Source organism: Diospyros lotus, chromosome 2 (genome assembly GCF_014633365.1).
Source record: "Diospyros lotus cultivar Yz01 chromosome 2, ASM1463336v1, whole genome shotgun sequence".
Classification (NCBI taxonomy): Eukaryota; Viridiplantae; Streptophyta; class Magnoliopsida; order Ericales; family Ebenaceae; genus Diospyros; species Diospyros lotus.
The window spans coordinates 20,742,608-20,761,340 of record NC_068339.1 but is presented as its reverse complement, the minus strand read 5'-3'; the positions used below and the strand labels follow the sequence as shown (position 1 = coordinate 20,761,340).

Sequence of the window (18,733 nt, the reverse complement as noted above, 5' to 3'; positions counted from 1 at the left end):
ATGGACACTCACACACCTAAAGTTAAATGGATTTTAGCTAAAAGACACACCTAAAAGAAGCACTCATAAAACAAATATTTAAAAATAAAAATAAAAAAATAGATTTTTACAAGTTGGGTTTTGGGTCTTCTTTATGTTGGATTTGGGCCTTCATTGGAATTAAAATGCTTGGGCCTTCTTTGGTTGGACTCCATTGAATAGTTGACCCAATTGTACTAGATTTTGAGTAGTAACGTTGGCCATCCGATTGACTCTTTAACATCTTCAATTACTTAGTAAGTGTCAATTTATTCATATCATCCTGACAATAGTACATAATGTGCATAATTATTCAAATTAAACATTAATATAAGATAAAAAAAATAGGGATATAATTCATTAAGATTTAGAAAAATTAACTCCTCATCAGAGGGACATAAGCAGGAGGACTATAAGACCTATTGCAATATATGCTTACTCAGATTTAGTTTACTGTGCCTTAATGGCAGGTATGGAGATAAGGAGCAGTGAGCCTACCTTCTATGAGGAGGCTGTCAGCTCCCATGACTGTTCAAAATGGCAACAAGCAATGGATGAAGAGATGAACTCTTTGATGACCAACAACACTTGGGAATTGGTCCCATGATCTCAGAAACAAAAGCTGGTGAAATGTAAGTGGCTGTTCAAAATCAAAGAAGATATGTTACCCACTGATCCCTTAAGATTTAAAGCTAGATTAGTAGCTTAAGGGTTTACTCAGAGGGAGGGCATTGATTATACTGAAATATTTTCTCATGCTGTTAAATTTAAAACCATTCATATGATGTTTGTCATAGTTGTTCGGTATGACTTAGAACTAGAACAACTTAATGTTAAGACTGCCTTCTTACATGGTGATTTAGATGAACTTATTTATATGGAACAACCTGTTGTTTATGTTAATAAACATCATCCTGAGTATGTTTGTTTATTAAAAAAATAGTTGTATAGTCTAAAGCAATCCCCAAGACAATGGCACAAGAAATTTGACAATTTTATAACTGGGATTGGCTTTGTTAGAAGTAAATATGACAACTGCTTCTATTTTATGTTATCTGATACTCCTGTTTACTTGTTGCTGTATGTTGATGACATTTTATTAATTAGCAAGTCTAAGTCTAAAATATGCGAGTTAAAGTCATTGTTAAATACCAATTATGGGAATGATTATTGAAAGAGATAAGAGTAACTATTGTCTGAAAATTCATCAACATGATTATTTGTTAAAATCTGTACAAAAGATTGGCATGTCTATGTGTAAACCGGTAAATGTTCCCTTAGCTGGACATTTTATTTTATCCAATAAACAGTGCCCTATATCTAATTCTGAAATGCTTAAAATGAAAAAATTCCCATATGCTAATGTCATTGGAACAGTTATATACTCAATGATTCGTACCAGACCTGATCTAGCATTTTTAATATCTTTCCTCAGTAGATTCATGTCTAATCTTAGTAAAATTCATTGGGAAGCTTTAAAATACTTGTTAAGATACATCAATGGTTCCACTAATATTGGGTTAATTTATAAGAAGAAATGTGATGTTTTTGATCTTGTTGGATATGTAGATTCTGACTTTGCTGGTGATAAGGACTCGAGAAAATCTACAACTGTTTTCTTTTTTATCTAGAGAGGTAATTGCATCAGCTGGAGGTCACAGCTACAGCCTTTGGTTGCACTATCTTCTACTGAGGCAAAATATGTGGCTATCACTGATACTTTCAAAGAAGCCATTTGGCTTCAGGGTTTGCTGAAAGAAATTCATATGTTATAATGTAAAGTTGTAGTGTTTTCTAATAGTCAGAGCGCCATTCATTTGTGTAAAAATTCGGTGTACCATGAAAGAACCAAACATGTAAATGTTAAATATCACTATGTAAGGGATCAAGTGGCAAATGGCACTATGATAATCAAGAAGGTTCCAGCAGAAGATAACCCAGCCGATACGGGAACCAAGATAGTGACTGCAGCTAAGTTCAAACATTGTTTGGACTTGTTGCATGTCAAAGTTGGTTGAAGGAGAAACAAACAAGAACAATGATGGAGGGGATTGTAGCATGCTACACTAATTTTTGGTTAGGATGCCTTAAGATGTTGGAGCTTCAAGGCGGAGATTGTTGAGATTATTGTGAAAATCCAATCCAATTCCTAATTGGGCCAAGGGGTGGATGACCTTTTGGCAACTGCCTATGGGCCTTCGAGAATCCATGGGCTGGAGGGCTAAAACGGCAACCCTCTTTGCCGTTTCATGCTGCTAGTGCCCTGTTGTCATTTTGTCTTCTATCGATATCATCCCAGCCATTGAATCGCCTATTTATTTCTACTGGCTCCTCAAGATTCGGAGATTGCAACCTCCTATGCCTTATCAGATTGTGCTTTGTTTTCTTTTCGATACTTTGTTATAATAAGCTCTATATAGGGTTTGTTCATTTTTCTCTCTTGCGTTTAGGGTTTCTTTACCTCTAATCTTTGTCTGTGATTATGGGGTTTTGTTGTTAGAGGGTTTTTTTGTTCTTGTACAAAGTATCGAGACTGTGATGTTTTGTGGAGGCCGTAATCATTTCCGATTAGTGCAGTGAGCTCTTTTCTTTAGAGCTCAACGTGGACGTAGCCCTCATTAACGGGTGAACCATGGTAAAATTGCTTGTGTTCGTTGCTTTGATTTGCTTTACATTTCTGTGTATGTTTTTTGATTGTTTCTATCGAATGATTTGTGTATGAAATTGGTTTGTTTACTTTAGAAAGGGTTGAGTTAGGGTAGAGGTTTGTCTCTTCCCAATAGTCGCATATAATTGTATCCCAAAAATGAGGCACTTACAAATGCCTACAAAATAACTATAAATTTAATTTTATTACGACACTTAAAAATACCTCAAAAATCACTATAAATTTATTTTTCACATCCACCACAAGACATTAATCTCTTAACTCCAACTTACCTCTCCCCTCAACTCAAACCCTAAACGTTTCCTTCTTCTTGCACATGCATAACCACCTAATTTACACATCATTTTATTAATATATGTGTCTATATTAATTTTATAGTATATCTAACTTTTATTAGAATTATTCTATTGGGGCACTTAAGATTTATCTATTAGGGTACTTTATCAAAACGTTTCGTTAGAATTATTTTAATGGAGCATTTCAAAAATTCGATCATATTACATTTGTTTATTGGGACACTTTACCGTCATGCCTTATTAGAATTATTTTATTGGGACACTTTTTTAACTTGTGTCTTAAAATGATATTTTATAGGGTACTTAAATTTATCTATTAGGACACTTGATTATTATGACTCATTAGAGTTATTGTATCAGGGCATTTCTTTAGATTGTACCTTAAAATAATATTTTAGAGGACATTTTTTAAAAAATATCCTAAAAAAATGCCTTAACAAATAATTTTTGTTATAGTAATTAGTCGATTTGTTGCTATTACATATACACATTCTTGCTATATTTCTAACAACAGATTCTACATATTACTACTTTATAAGTTTAAGCAAGAAGAAATCATTATTTAGTACTTTTAAGCTATTTTCCATGTAATACTTTTAAATTTTGAGGGATTTTTTAAAAAAGAAAATCAAGAGAAATATGTATATAAATATGTACATAAATTTTCCAAGTAGGAGGGTTGGCATATGGGGCCAATGATGGCCCAAGACCATGCATCGGTTTTAATTGGTTGGATTTGGCTTAAATTTGGCTATAAATAAGTGGGTTTGGTTGATGTTGAGGTTTATGGTGAGAGGGCCTTTGTAAGGGAGAGTGAAGGGTTTGATTAGGACAAAAATGGAGTGTTGTGGTGATGTTTTTGGCGAGGTACAAGGGTTGATCGAAAAAATGAGATTTGTAAAAAGCTCATTAGATTCTTAGTCCAAGTAGCCAGAAAAATGGAGCAAAATGGGAAATCGAAGGTATGTAGAAGGTAGAGAAGGAAGAAATGAAGAGATTGGGTGCTTCGAGATGAATTTTGTTGAAGGTTTGAGAGGGATTCGAAGGTTGTCGAGAACTGTCACCACATCTGAAAAACCAATTTGGTGAGGCACCATTAGTGGCAACTAATGCCATCTCGACTGAAGAAGAAAGGAGGAAGAAAGAGAGAAAAACTAAGGAATGGAGTGTTACAAGCAATAGGCAATTGACAATGAGATAACTGTCAAAGAAGAGGATTAAAACCCAAGAAGAAGACGACTGAAAGATTAGCCACCCTCTAGGAATGCATCTTAAGTTGAAGCATACTTGAATCACCACAGCGCCAAGAGAGGGGGGTAAATTGGGTGTCTTTAAAAATTTGAAACTCTTTTATAACCTCTATTATGAATTCTTAGGCAGACATATTTAAGGTCGTTAATCCTTATTTTTGGGTTATTTCCCAAATTGATGTGCCCCAAATCGTTATCAACCTGGAAAGAATTAAACAAAGATTAGTCTTCACAAATATGCATCGAAGCAGTTGAATCCAACAACTAGTGGTTCTCAACATAATCATAAGTAGCAACATATTCTCCATTAACCCCATCAGGATATCTCTCCCATCCACTTAACTAGTTACAGTTTGCTGATGAGTTTTCATCAAAATTACTATCAATCAATATCTTGCTCTTCTTCTCTTACAGTTGCTATAACAGTTGCAAATTTTGAGACAGTTTCAGGCAGTAATTCTTCTTGAGACCCATTACAATAATAACACTCCACATTAATGAAGTCTCAATCAAAATTTTGATCTTCCACAATAGTCACATTTCTTTCTTTGTTATTTCCTCTCTCAAATAAAACTCTCCATATATAGCTAATGTTTGATCTCCATTATATATGTGCTCAAACTTTATCATCCTCTAATTCTCACATAGAATCACTATCACATTATTTAACTTAAGGTGCTCTTGCCAACCAGCATTGTAAACACCAACAATTTGTATGGTGGGGGCAAAAACGCTAATAACAGCAATGCTTGTTCTTCATCCTCAAGCTTCACATCTAAATTAAGCAAGTGGCATACTCTAATTGGTTAAATACATTGATATGATCAGGCAAGTTACCTTCTTCCTCCATTCTGAACTAGTAGAGATCTATCCTCAAGCACAGGTGATTAGTCATCAATTAAGAGGCATATATGCTCGCCAACCTGTCCCAAATCGCCTTCATAGTCTTCTCCTTCAACAAGGTAAACTTTATTTGGTGGGGCAAGGGTTAACCTGTTTGTACTATAACCTTTCTCTAAAGGGACTTTCAATTGCTATCTATCATCGTAGTGGGTTTTTTATCTCTCAAAGTAGCTTTAAGACTTTGTTTCACCAAAATGTCTTCAATTGTACTATTCCATAATTAAAGTATATTTGTCCTTCCCATTAAAAAGCAATGGGTCATACTTCACTTCTTTGATAACCATCAATAATGTTGTCATTTGTCACAATTAACCAAGATAGACCAACACAAGGGATTGGGTTTATAGACTCAAGCTCAAGAATAAACTCAGACGTAAATTTAATCCACAAACCTATTAAGGGTGGGGGGCTCCCGCCCACTGGGGCCTACTTGAAATAATAATAATACGATGCAACCATAATTAAAAAAATTGAAAAAGAAGAAGAAATATTAAAGAAGAGATGGAACGATTGGGACGGTGCTGCAAAAAGGAAGATAAAGAAAATGTTTTTTGATTTTACGAATCTTTTGCCAAGATCAAGCAGCGATTTCAGCTCTGATCTTGATGAAATTTTGGTATTTTCTCGTGCTTTCCATGTTCAACAAGGTTTACATTGTCTATCGTCATTTGGATTCTTTTTGAGTATTTTTCTATATCCTGTTTGGTTTAATTTCTCAAATTTTCTTTTATGTGCATGTTAAAATTCGATTCTTGAGATTTGATTGTCCAGATATTTCTTTAGATGAAACTAAGGAAGAGTTTTTGTACATTACCTATTATTTTGATAGTGGAAGATCGACTGACTCGTGCATGTGATTTTTATTTTCCACACTAGGTTGGTTTTTCACGTAAAAATATAGACTTAATATATATAATGATCCCTTAACAATTAAAAAATATATACAGTGATCCATGAATACCAGAGTCCAGTCCACACCCAACACTCTAAATCTGACATTATGTCTGGCTCCAACATATCTGAGGCCTAAGGACCCGCTAGGTTAGACAGCTCATCCTCCTTGACAACTTATGATTAAAACCTCATCATAGAATATCAGCTCAAGGAGCGATCTCCGAGAGATTTTCTCTTGAAATAGCTATATATGGACTAAGAAGAGTCCATGCTTAGGCAACTCTGGTTCAGTATTCTCTACCTTCGCTTATAAGTATTGAAGTTCGTCGCTAGCTCGCTCCAGCTCACCCATTATTTAAGGTGATTCTCTTACACCAATGCAAGGTTTGACCTCTAGATCGCCTTTGTAATTCGCCTTTTTCCTTATTTTTCCTGCGCGGCTCCTCAAGCTTGCGCTTAGTTTGCTCGCTCCCGTTACCAAAGGCGTGACACCTCATCTTCAATTCCTTTACCTCTTTCTCGAGGAAATAGGCTCACGCCATGCACTACTCTAGGTCCTTTTGCTTGGCCTTAAGATGACAATATATGCCTATTGCACAACTGTGCGACTTTATCATGCCTCCTCTAGTGCTCCTCTTTAACCTTTGCCAGCCTCACATGGAAATAGGCATTGATGATTGCCTGTTGTTGAACTCTCTACAACCATAAACAATAAGATGTTAAGGTCAGGAAAATCTTTACTTCTAACCTTGACAACCAAAGCCCATCAACACACCCCGATTAAACATCTCTCATTAACATTAATGCTCTTAGAAATCCTTCTCATGAGTCCTTGCTCGCCCTGTAACGACATAGTCGAATGTATTAGCCTCGCCCCAACCTACGGCTTGGCCACATTATTAGCATTAAATAAGCACGAGCAAATCCAAATCATCCCGATACCTTGATAATCCATGCCATCCCACTAAATTAATTGCCCTAGTCACCTAGATGACTTTTCATTCGTATGCGAACGTTATCCTGCACGCCTAATTTGGTTTGAAATCCCTCAACCTATGTAATTGAGGTATGCAACCAGAGAAAGTTTCGACTTCTTTGGGGTAACTCCTTCACATTTTCATATACTCTTCCATTTGAATTTCAATTAAAGACAAGAGTGGAGAGCCATTGTTGTAACCTAGCCCTCGGGGCAGTTCCCTAGGAGAAATCATCGAGAAGATCCTCAATAAATATGTCCATGGCTAGACAACCATTCACTAGGACACCTCCTTTCAAAACCAGAAGCAAAGCTAAAGCAAAAACAAAAGAAAAAGAGAAGAAAGACAAGGTGCAACAAGGTAGCACCTGCCCTTATAAATAGGGAGTATGGCCTTGCTGCAAGGCCGTTTGGCTGCTCAAGAGGGTACAAGCCCCTCTCACATATGCCCTCTTACTGCATGCCTAGATGACCCATGCTACGCTAGCTATTCCACTCTTTCGTGCCCATGTGGCCATCCACGACCATGCCTTTTGCGACCATGAGGCCTAGCCTCTAGCCTTCTACGAGCCACATGCGTGCCACCTACCACACACCTACATGCCTCCTCATGCCATGGTGTGTGCCTTGCCATGCCACATACCGTGTCGCGTGCTCTTCCTCTATGAACACCCACAGATGGCCTTCACAAGGATCCACCCAAGCATCTAATCAAGTTTCCAATAACCTCCCAGGTTACCCAAAAACCCCCAAGATTTCATATTTATCATCTTATGGCGATGAGACCAACCTCCGAAAACTCTCATTTCTCCTAGTGACCTTCCTCGAAAAGGGGGAAGGTTTCTCACTTAGGTCCCTCCATGCATGCCTAACCCTGGAACCATCAGATGCAATAAAAAAAGTCATGCGCTCTCTACATCCACATGTCACATGTAAATCACGTGTGCCAGTCATGGCCGATTGCTATAAATACCAATCAACCCTCGACTTCTAGCAAGCCATTCCAACCATAGAGCTTTCTCTTTACCCTTCCATGTCACTCTTCCAAAGGGTCTATCCACACAATTTACTTATATTGCTCACTCGTGCACCTTCTCACAGTACACCTACAGACCTTATCCATCTAACACATCCAAGCATACTGCATCTTTATGTCTCCATGACATCTATTGACTTAGGAATCTAAGGGCTCGCGTGGAAGAAATCCCAGTGTGCTTTCTATCTGTCTTTTATCCTACAAACCTCTCAGAAGACTCATATGCGAACCTTGCATGCACCTTCCAAAGACCTATTCAAGGTACCCCTGCCTTTCCAGTGCTATTTCCTTCTGCTCCCCCAGTTAGCTGGTTAAGCCCCCACGGTTATCAATTTCCTCCTCCGACTCCTTGTTCTTCCTTGTCATTTGGCCTTACCGATTGTTTGTTGAGCTTCCCTTACGTACAAATTCAATTGTTGTAGTTTGAAAACAACAAGAATCACCACACCAAAAATAAAACCAAGAAACAAACAAAAGAAGATTCATGTTGCATGGATTTAATGGTTGCATCGATTTATTGGAGCTATGACCGAGTACTGTCACACATAAATGGTAGCATCACAATGGAAACATTGATTCGTGTTTTTAAATTGATGGAAGCTCAGCCCAGTTTGTGCATTGATTCGTGTTAGACAAAAACGACACTGAGCAAGAGAGCACAAAAACATCGATTCATGTTTGTGAATTGATTATGGCACTGAGTAATCAAAGTTGTGAATTGATGACAACACTAAGCGCCAAGCATCGAGCAATCAGGTGACAATACTAAGCACCAAATATCATACATTGACCCTCACATGGGTACGTCCCGGGTGAAAACTGCAGAGTCTCATCGTAGTCCTCTGAGAACTATCATTCATTGTCGCTGCCACGAGTTTAACTCCTTCTGCAAGAACATTCATTATAGGCCCTCATCACGGTCGATGATTTCCTCACCTCATAGGTAGCGCCTAAACGAATCTCGAGCATGCATCTTTCCTATCCATTTCATACGTCGGGTAGCTTTCCTTTGCAACCCAATTCATTCTTTGAGGCAATTGCAACCACAACCATCTCATGGTCCCATTGCCATACTAGACACCAAGGTATTCTATTCCTCGAGCCCCATATTGTTCGTCATGTCACCCATTCCCTAGATGACGCGAACTTCGATGCAATCCTTTAATTAGGACACTCAATCCATATTCAATCTATCTCATTTAGATTCCCGAGGCTTCCGTCCTTGATCAATCACAGCAAATGACACACCTCTCACATGAGACCATTAGAACTTTAGACCCTCTATAAGGTACAAACCCTACTGGGTTGTCCCTAGTCTTCAGCATCTAATCATCTCCTTAGCAGTTCACTAAGCAACTCAGACCCTGGGTCCCAGACCCATACCGCGAGACAGCCTACAAGCTTCTCAGGCACGTTAGCCACAAGCTCATTACAAGTCTTCTGTCTTGGTCCCTAGATCCAGATCTGTCATAGCGAACATCGAACCAGTAGTGCCGTTACGCTGCTAGGGTTCCTTATCCCGTCTTTGCGATTCATGTCGGTTGCACCACTGTCGTTTCATCAATTTACGTAACTCACGCGCTATTACCTGGCCATCTTTGGCCTCTCGTTTGACCAAAATCCGTTGGATCCCTGATCTACACATCTTATTTCCGAGATACTGAATGATCCTCAAAAATCCTTATCATTCGATCCTTAACTCATCAGTTAGGCCCTGTCACATCAGACTAATTATCCATGATTCGATTATTCTCGGTAACCATAGTTATCCTATCTTTCATTATAAGGTTTTTGACTAACGACCTTAAATCAATAGTCTCTAAATCTTTCGGATCCATAATCATGGTTACCGAGTCAACCTTACACCCGAATCATATCATTCAATCCTAACTTCAATAGCTAGATCACTCAGCTTGTACTAGCTTCCATCAGGATTTCACTATTCACTATAAATAGTAACCATATACTAGAATAGTGTATGCACGTGAATAGTATACTAGGTAAGTTCCCAGAAAAAAGAGGTGAGTCACAAACGGACACACTTAAATAACAAGTCTTTCCTTAGTCAGAACTTTCCTACACATGCACTTCCATTACACCACAATTAAATCAAGTAATCTTTAAAACTTCAACTGATAATCCCCAACTCTCTAAGTAGGGATTTCATCCTACAAACCATTAGTCTCTTTTCCCCTAAGCCTTCGCTTAGGGTTCCTACTAATTGGCTCTAACAATATCGGATTCTCTTAAGTCTTCAAGTTGTTTTTCCCTAAATTTCTAAATAAGGTTAAACTCTGATACCAACTGTAACGCCCCGCTTTTTCGATCATTAAATAACTTAGGAATTTTGGGAATATTTTTTTTTAATATAAATCATTTCTTGACAATCCTGTTCTACCTTCCCAGCATACTAAACAAGAATCAATAAGCTAAGACAAGTAATCATCATAAATGCGGAAACTTAAAATCGAAACCTAATATGGTATATATCTGAATTCACTTAATCGTATCATAAGAATCTATACCATCATATCATTAAATACTTAAATATATGGAGACTTAACATCAAGAGATAACAATTGAGCACCTTAGATACAATTTGACGATTCCTCAGAAATACATTAAACCGTAACGATTATACATGACCATCAATATAGTGTAATCTTCTAACTATGACTAAGAACATGTCCTAAATCCTCACGAATGAGCATATACCCGAACAACTCACCGAACCCATTGGCCAATTCATCAATCATTCCCTTACCATAGCTGCAAATCCTAACTAGAACGTTGAATGTTCTAGGGGCATAACCCATTAGAAGATGAAACTTCTAATGAGGGTCCAAAAACATATATATAGATGTATGATGCAATAACGTGAACAAACATTCGCCCTAGTGTAACTTCCCTAGCCCACAAGCCCGGCACGGAATCCTAGGCAGAATCTTGGCACATTCGATAAGATAATCCTAACGTTATTTCATCAATTGCCCTTGGAGAATTACGGCTACACTCTTAGGGTGACATCCCATTTCCATGCACAAAATATCAATATGACAATAATATCGTGCCATGTAAATATCACGACTTTCCATGCAATATGACAAAATGATCATAACATTCATAAATATCATGTATATATAAACAATCATATCATAAATATAAGTTTTTGGGATAAAACCATTTATAAAACCATACTTAGGATAGGACAACTCACCTTTTAAGATAAACTCGAATTTTCTCAAAAAGTGCGCATCGCTTCGATATGCGTGCTCGACCTCGATTTCTGTGCCAACTCTCGAAAGTTGCACCAATCACTTTTCTTTGAGCACATAAATCATAAAAAGCATATTTAATCACTAAATATCTCAATATTCTAATTTCTTTCATTTTCTTTCATTTTTCTTTCTAAAAATCCCAATAAATACCCTCAAGACTATTTTCTCAAATTTCTTTCCACCATAATTCATAATATCCAATGAACTTCAAAGAAAAATTACTAGAATTACTTGGATGTTGCGTTTTCAAGCAAAACCAGGCTATTTGATGCGAAAACCAAGACACTAGGATGAAAAACACCAAAACTTTTTACACAAACCCCCGTAAAATATTTTTCTAGAATTTCTTAGATTTTTTCCAAATTTTTTGGACCACCCACGTGCCCACATGCGCTAGGGCAATTGGCGGCTCGTGGAGACCTGCGCATGCCAGCCACGCACCAGTCATCTTCTCCGGCGACGACTTGCCGGCGTTTCTAGTTTCTTCCACCCCTCGAAAGCTCTCATCCAGTCGATCCTTTTAGCCCATCTTGAAGCTCCAAAGAATGGCCGGAAGGCCTTCAACTGGAGGCTTAAAGCCTTGGCCGAAGCTTCCGCCTCCTATCACCGGCGACCCTCGAACAGCCTTCAAACTGCCATGAAAATGCCTCAAATTCTCCAGATAGCTTTCTCTAGCTATGGGCAACAAAAACACCCTATTTTGGTCTCCAAATTTGTTCGAAATCAACCTCGATTTGAACCTCCAACTCTTGAAATTTTCAGCCTTCATGGACGCTTATTTATAAGCGAATCCGAACCTTCAAATGCCCTTGCTCGGCCAACCCAAGGCCTTAAGGGCTTCTACCTCCCCTGGATCGACCTCGGGCAAGCCTTATTCGACCACAAAAGTGATTTGCAGGTGAGCGACCAACCGAAAAAACTTTTGATCATTTTTTCTTGCTTTTCTGGCCAACCCAGTGGCCGTTATCGAATCTTCCTTTACAAAAAGTCATCCCCGACCATTGCTCATGCGAACCCTGTGGCCAAAATCGACTGTGGACGATCGACAAGATGCTGATCGGTTTCCCATTGCTAATATTTTTAGCTTTTCACACTTTAGCCCCTTAACTTTTGGCCTTTACCTTTTTAGCCCTTTTTACTTAGCCCTTGAACTTTTCAATATTTCATTTAAGACCCTCAAGTCCTAAAACATCAATTTGACCCTGAAAATTCCAAAAAAATAACGTTTTGAGCTCCCTTTGGCAATTTCAGAAAATTATACTTAGGCCCGAATCTTCGTTTTAGCCCTAAACCCTTTCATTTCTTCTTAAAACTGCTGAAGGGTTGTTACTTATGAAAAATCAAAGCCCCCTCAAGCTTCCGTTGATTTCCCAAAAGTCACCTACGACAATTCAATTTTGCAGCCTAAATGACAGTTGCATTTTAGTTATACCAAAAATCGAAAATCATTCCCAATCCGATTTCTTTCGATACCATAAATCCTATCTCGAGATACTCTCTAATGCCACATCATTTTTCTTTAGTATCTCGGCTCTGGGGGACTACCTGCAGTCTATTCGGTCATCCATACGGTAATAAATTACCCTTATATCCTTCATTTATCTAAAAATTCTCTTTTTGCCCTGAGATAAATTACTCTTGAGTCCTTTAAAATTTTTCGGGTGTTACAGAATGCTTGGCACATAACAGGACAAATGAGGGTCGCTTGGTAGTTGGTTGGCCGAGTAAGGGTCACTCAATAGTAGCCAAGCAAGGTTGACAGATCACATACGGCACACTCCAAGAGGCCTTATAGCCTAACTACGTGCCACATGCATCGGAAGGACTCGCCGCTTGGCTATGTGTAGCATGCACCGAGAGACCTTGCGGCGCAACATGCACCAAGTGACTACGGCCTGATCGAGATACCTATAATCACACGACCATGTGGGCATGCTTGCAAGTTAGTGTAACCACGCGCTGTTAAGTACAACCATGTATAGGTGAGTGTTGCCATGTCGAGTAAGATTAGCCGAGCGACACTCAGAGATGGTTGAACCGGTAAAGCTTACATTCAAGATGCCCACCAAGAACCTGGATCACCTTCCACCTATTCACCTCCTCCCTCTCTATAAATAGGAAAGCCACCCTCATTCAAATATGCTTACTAGGCTGTTGAGACTCTAATTTTACTTTGAGTATGAGACTGACTTAAGCATCAAAGAGTCTATGAGTGACCTCACTCGCGCCTCTATCTGACGATTTTTTTGTCATTTGGTCTCTTGCCATCCTAGGAGTCACCCGTTACTAGGAAGGTTACTTGTCATCTTGGGAGTCATCCGTTACCAAGATGGTCACTTGTACACTTCATCAAGACCGATATCCGATACTATATATTTATTGTTATAGTCAGGCAACAACAATTGTCTATTAACCAATAAAGGATAACTGGTTCTCTTATCCCAATTATTATTAATCCATGTTAGCTCTGCTTCAACACTCTTGTTAGTTAGCTTTTTGGGGAGGCTGAACATCTTAGGAGGATTAAGTATAGCTTAGAAATTTTTTTTATAAAAATGTTATTGAAACAAAATTCAAAATTCAATCTCGAGAGCATTACGTTCATGCCCCACTAATTATTGAAACAAAGAAATTTATAAAAATAATTTTAAGAAATAAGAATTTCTATAAATTAGTGAAGATAAAATGTTTAGGTAAGACAATGGGAATGAATTATTGGTGGCCTCCTGTAACATCCCACATCAAGTGATAGGAATGACCAAACCAACTTATCCTGATGGGCGTTTACGCTTACTTCTCAGGGGTCACTCATCCTTGAACTACCCCATCTCAAAACACTTAACCCAGGAGTTCTTTATCCACGTTCAGCCCAAAAAGTATTCACCTAGTATTGTTTCTTTCCTTACTATTCTCGATATATATACTAGCTTTTCTAGAGTCCCTTCTTAGACCTAATATTGGGCTTTCAGGGTATTACATTCTCCCCCCTTGAGCACATGACGTCATCATCATGTGACCTTATAACTGGTTCCAAATCTTCTCCCATTTGGGGGCTATCATACTAGAAGCCTGCTAGGAGTTGCTCTTTGTTCTGGCCCTTGCGCCACGGCACCATTCCCCGCTCTTAGTGGACCGCCTTTTCCAATGGTCAACTCTGATACCACCTGTAACATCCCGTATCGAGCGATAGGAAAAACCAATTCAACTTACCTTGATGGGCCTACGCAAACTTCTCAGGAGTCACCCATACTTGAGCACCCTAGTTGAAGCACGATTAACTCGAGAGTTAGTTAACCACATTCAGTTCAAAAAAATATCCAGCTAGTATTGTTTTGTTCCTAACTATCCTCAATATATATACTAGCTTTTCTACAGTCCCTTCTTAGACCTGACCTTGAGCTCTCGGGGTATTACACCTCCCAACAATTTGTCTCTTAGTCTATGGATTGGGTAAGTCTAACTACTTTCTTATGTAGTATTTTTTAAAATGAACAAAATAAGAGAGTATTAAGATAAAATTAGAATGTTTTTCGAATTAAAATATGAAATGATCAAGATAAAACTGATAAAAATTTTAAAATTTCTATCAGACTGTTTGTTAAATTGTTTAGAATCTATGGAGAATTGTACTTTTTTTTTTCTATATATTTGTTAAATGCATATGATAAGTATCGAGATAAGATATTTTTTTACCAAAATATTACCATTACTAAATTCATTTAAAACTGTGTATTAACATCAACAATAAATCTATTCTTAAAATAGTATTTTATGATTAATGTGAATTGTCAAAAAATAAAAATTAAAAATAATATTTTATTTTCTAAATTTGCATTCAAAAATAGATTCTAAAAAGAGTCACATAATAGAAATAATTATTGAAGAAATTATAATAATTTCACTTAGATAATTAAAAATTATCAAAATATATTTTCATATTAGATAATAAAATATAAAATTAAATAAAATAATTTTAAAAAATGTGAAATTATCTGAAAGAAGAATCTGAAGGAAAATATGAAAATATGTAAATTAGGAAAATATGAAAATAGATTCTAAGTAAGTATTATATAATGCATAAATTTGTAAATTAGGTAAATTATAAATTAATTAAAAAAATTAACAAATTCATCCTCTCTATGAATACTTTACTCTCATAAATAATTTAAACAGCACACCCACTCCACCACACCAAACAAGAGGCAAAATTGCAGCTTCTCATCATCAGTTCCAATAAGCAAATTAATTAATTTGTGTGACATGGATCTCACTTATAATAATTGCATTAATTAAAGTCTTATATGCCACAAGTTATATATGATAATAAGCCCATCACTTCAACAAGGACAAGGACTCCTCTCCTAATCGTAGGATCAAGTCCGCATTATTCTTGGGATATATCATATATTCAGAATCTGTGGGCGAATCACTTCACTGTTAATCGAACTCGATCTTCACACCTCCAATGGTGACTTTGGCGCAACCTGCTCTCGGAACCAGCGAAACCAGCACGCTGTCATCGTCGTCGGCTCCCAGCTCCTCCAGCAGCTCGCTTATGCCCAGAACAAGCTGAGTCTTGATCCTCTTCCTATCTTTTCCATGCTTATGCGGCACGTTCACGAAGCTGCCGGCGAACTCGGTGTTCTCCGGCCGGATCACCGGCTCGTCTTCGTCGTTGATGAAGACGTCGAACTTCACGAACCCGTCTCGATCCAGCTCGATCCCTTCTATCACCAGGATCTCCTCTTCTTCGTCTTTCTGCTTCTTGCTCCTTGACTTCTTCGGCCTCTTCACCATCACTCTCAGCGGCTTGTCGAGAGTTTTGGGGAAGTCGGTGGCGGTGGAGATGGAGGTTTCGGCGGCCATTGCCACGCTCGCTTTCTTGGTCTTCCTCGAAAGCTTCGAGACCTTAGGTGTTGGCCGAGACTTCAGCCATGGAATTTCAACGTCTTGGTATGCGTACCCGAACTTCTTGTAGTCGAGACAGTCCTTCACCTTCACTCGGACGAGCTGAGCGTTCTCGTCGTAGAACAGGAACTGTGTGTTTAACCAGTCTGAATCGGTGAAGTTGTTGCGTTTTCCTGTCACGGGAAATATGGAATTCAAAACAATGAATATCGTATATATATGGTTGTCCAATAAATCTATTTACAGAGAGTTAATTAGTAGTAGTACAAGTGATAAACTAGATAAATAGGGCTCACAAAATTTAACATGTTTTGGCTTCACAAAACATGGCTTTGGAGAATTTAACATGTTTACGCAAGGGTGGCTTTCTACAACATTATCCATCTCAATTTTCACAACAACCCTAGCTAGCTAGTCACACTTTTACTTAGATATTTACTTGGATGCGGGCAGGGCACACACTCTAAACAAAAATTAATAAACTTACAATATATATATATATATATAATCAGGAATTGAACACAAAATTATTACGCGAGGTTGCACCGTAATTTGTATTCTGTTTTATTTTTGTCTATTACACTCTTTAGGCATTTCATCATGTTGGATGTTATATTGTATTTTAGTTCCCTGAAATTTGGATTCTGAATTGGTCTTAGTGCATGTAGCCCTCTTGGTGGGTCCTTTTATTCTAAATAATATATATATATATATATGTATGATCATGTATGTCCTTACCTCCCAAGCCATTCCATATTGTCCACATCCGATCAACGTTGGAGTGATGAGCAAAGAATATTGGGTCTCTTCCGGCGGAGTAGAAGTTGCCCATGTTCTCTACATTAGGCTGAGTCCGGTCGCCGCACCAAAGATGAACCGGGCCATGAGGAATATTCTCGAGCGACCCGGCTCCAGGATTGGGCTCGTCGCCGGCGCGGTATGGGCTGCCGAGAAACAGCTTTGCCGTCCGGGCACTGGAAACCACCTGTCTGTACATGACAGTCAAGTTACTCGAAATCTGCTGCTTATCGGCGGTATTCGAATCTGTGCCGTCGAAGTCGAGGTCCACCACCGTCGGCGGCTGGTGGTAGGCGTCGCGGAGGCTGTCGTAGAGTGGCGAGCTGGAGTCCGCGTAGAACGCGGGCATTCTCATGCCGGCGGGAGAATCCCAGTTCCAAAACGGCATGGCGAAATTCGGGTCGTCGATCAATTTTCCCAGAATCTTCTCGAAGAAGTAGAGATAGTATCTGTGCCAGGGAAAGAAGAGCCAGGAGTTGTGGACTTGGATCTCCAAATCCGGGAACCCGATTTGGTCGTAGGCTCCGTCGCAATAAGCGCAATGGATATTGGCTTGTTGCTTGAAGTTGCGTGGATCATCGTCAGGAAGCTCCTTCATGAGTTTAATGGCTTTGGAGAATTTGGCCACGTATTCCTTGTCGACTAAATGGGCCGCTGGCCTGATTCTCATGGTGTTGGATGCCGGAGGAGGCTTGAAGTCGACGATCTTTTTGGTGACCGGCGGACAACAATTAACCGGTTCTGCCCCGGCGGGCAAGTCCGCCGCACCACATTTGGACAAATCCGGAGCCGTCAGCGGAGCGGCGGTGGCTAACCGGTCGGCGGCGAGTGTGGTGGCGCCGTAAAGGCCTCCCAACCCGATAAGCACATCCCTCCGGTCAAACTTGTCCTGCGATGTTCTCAGGTCGCCATCTTTGCGTCTGCATGAGACCCTAGACCATTGCTTGTTCGTTCCGATTGTTGAAATATGCAATGGTTTCCCGAAGAATGGACATGTAGAGGGGGAGGGGGCGGCGGCAGTGGTTGGCGGTGGAAGAGAGGCCATGGTGGCTTAGTTTGATTAGGGATTCACCATGGAGAGATGAGACCTAGACCTAATATATAGTGCAAGGGTGCATGTACCTTACGACTATTCCACTGGTTGGCAATGTCAAAAACGATTGCACTGGTTGGCATGGGACTTCATTTTGTTATATTTTCCTGTAAAATGTTTTTAAAATCGTTTAACTAACCGTATCCATGTTATATATATATTATTGTTGTATTTGAATCACCAAATTCATGATCATCAAAGAGTTGGGTTTAATTCTTCTCAAATTTTTATCTTCTTAACATTTAAAAAAAACTAGTCAACCAAGTTGACAAATTTTTATTTCATTTAATTGATTCAATTCAATTCACAATTAAATAACTAATTATATATTAAGGTAGTATTTGTTATTTCACTTTTTATAAATAAATTTATGTATAAACGTAAATTATTCATATGTCCATGGTACAAAAGCCTCGTCCATTTCTTCGTCATGTTACTGTTCATCTTCTTCCTTGCCACTGTACGTTCGGTCACCGATCTTCCTCACCTTTCATCTTCTTTCTCGCCACCAAATCGTCTGGCCACTGATATTGCTTCAGATCTTCCTTCAGAGGCTATTTGGCAAGTGGGTTTTAATTTTCCAATTTGAGTAATTGAATTTTCTCCGTTCTTGTT

General features: G+C 38.7%; 1 protein-coding gene across 2 annotated transcripts in view; it reads right to left on the bottom strand.

Moving 5' to 3' along the window:
• The window catches only part of LOC127795855 (polyphenol oxidase, chloroplastic-like), a 65,498-nt gene extending 47,335 nt beyond the window's left edge, over nt 1–18,163 (bottom strand). Inside the window, exons 1-2 of one of the 2 annotated variants that reach the window (XM_052327784.1) lie at nt 16,966–18,117; nt 15,587–16,400 (exon numbers count right to left, since the gene is read on the bottom strand). In XM_052327784.1, coding sequence (XP_052183744.1) covers nt 15,757–16,400; nt 16,966–18,070 — 1,749 coding nt within the window. In that variant the 5' untranslated portion in view covers nt 18,071–18,117 and the 3' untranslated portion in view covers nt 15,587–15,756. Of the gene's footprint in view, nt 1–15,586; nt 16,401–16,965 lie in introns of those variants that run through there. The other variant, XM_052327785.1, reaches the window with a different exon arrangement.
• Between the last annotated feature and the right edge of the window lie 570 nt (nt 18,164–18,733).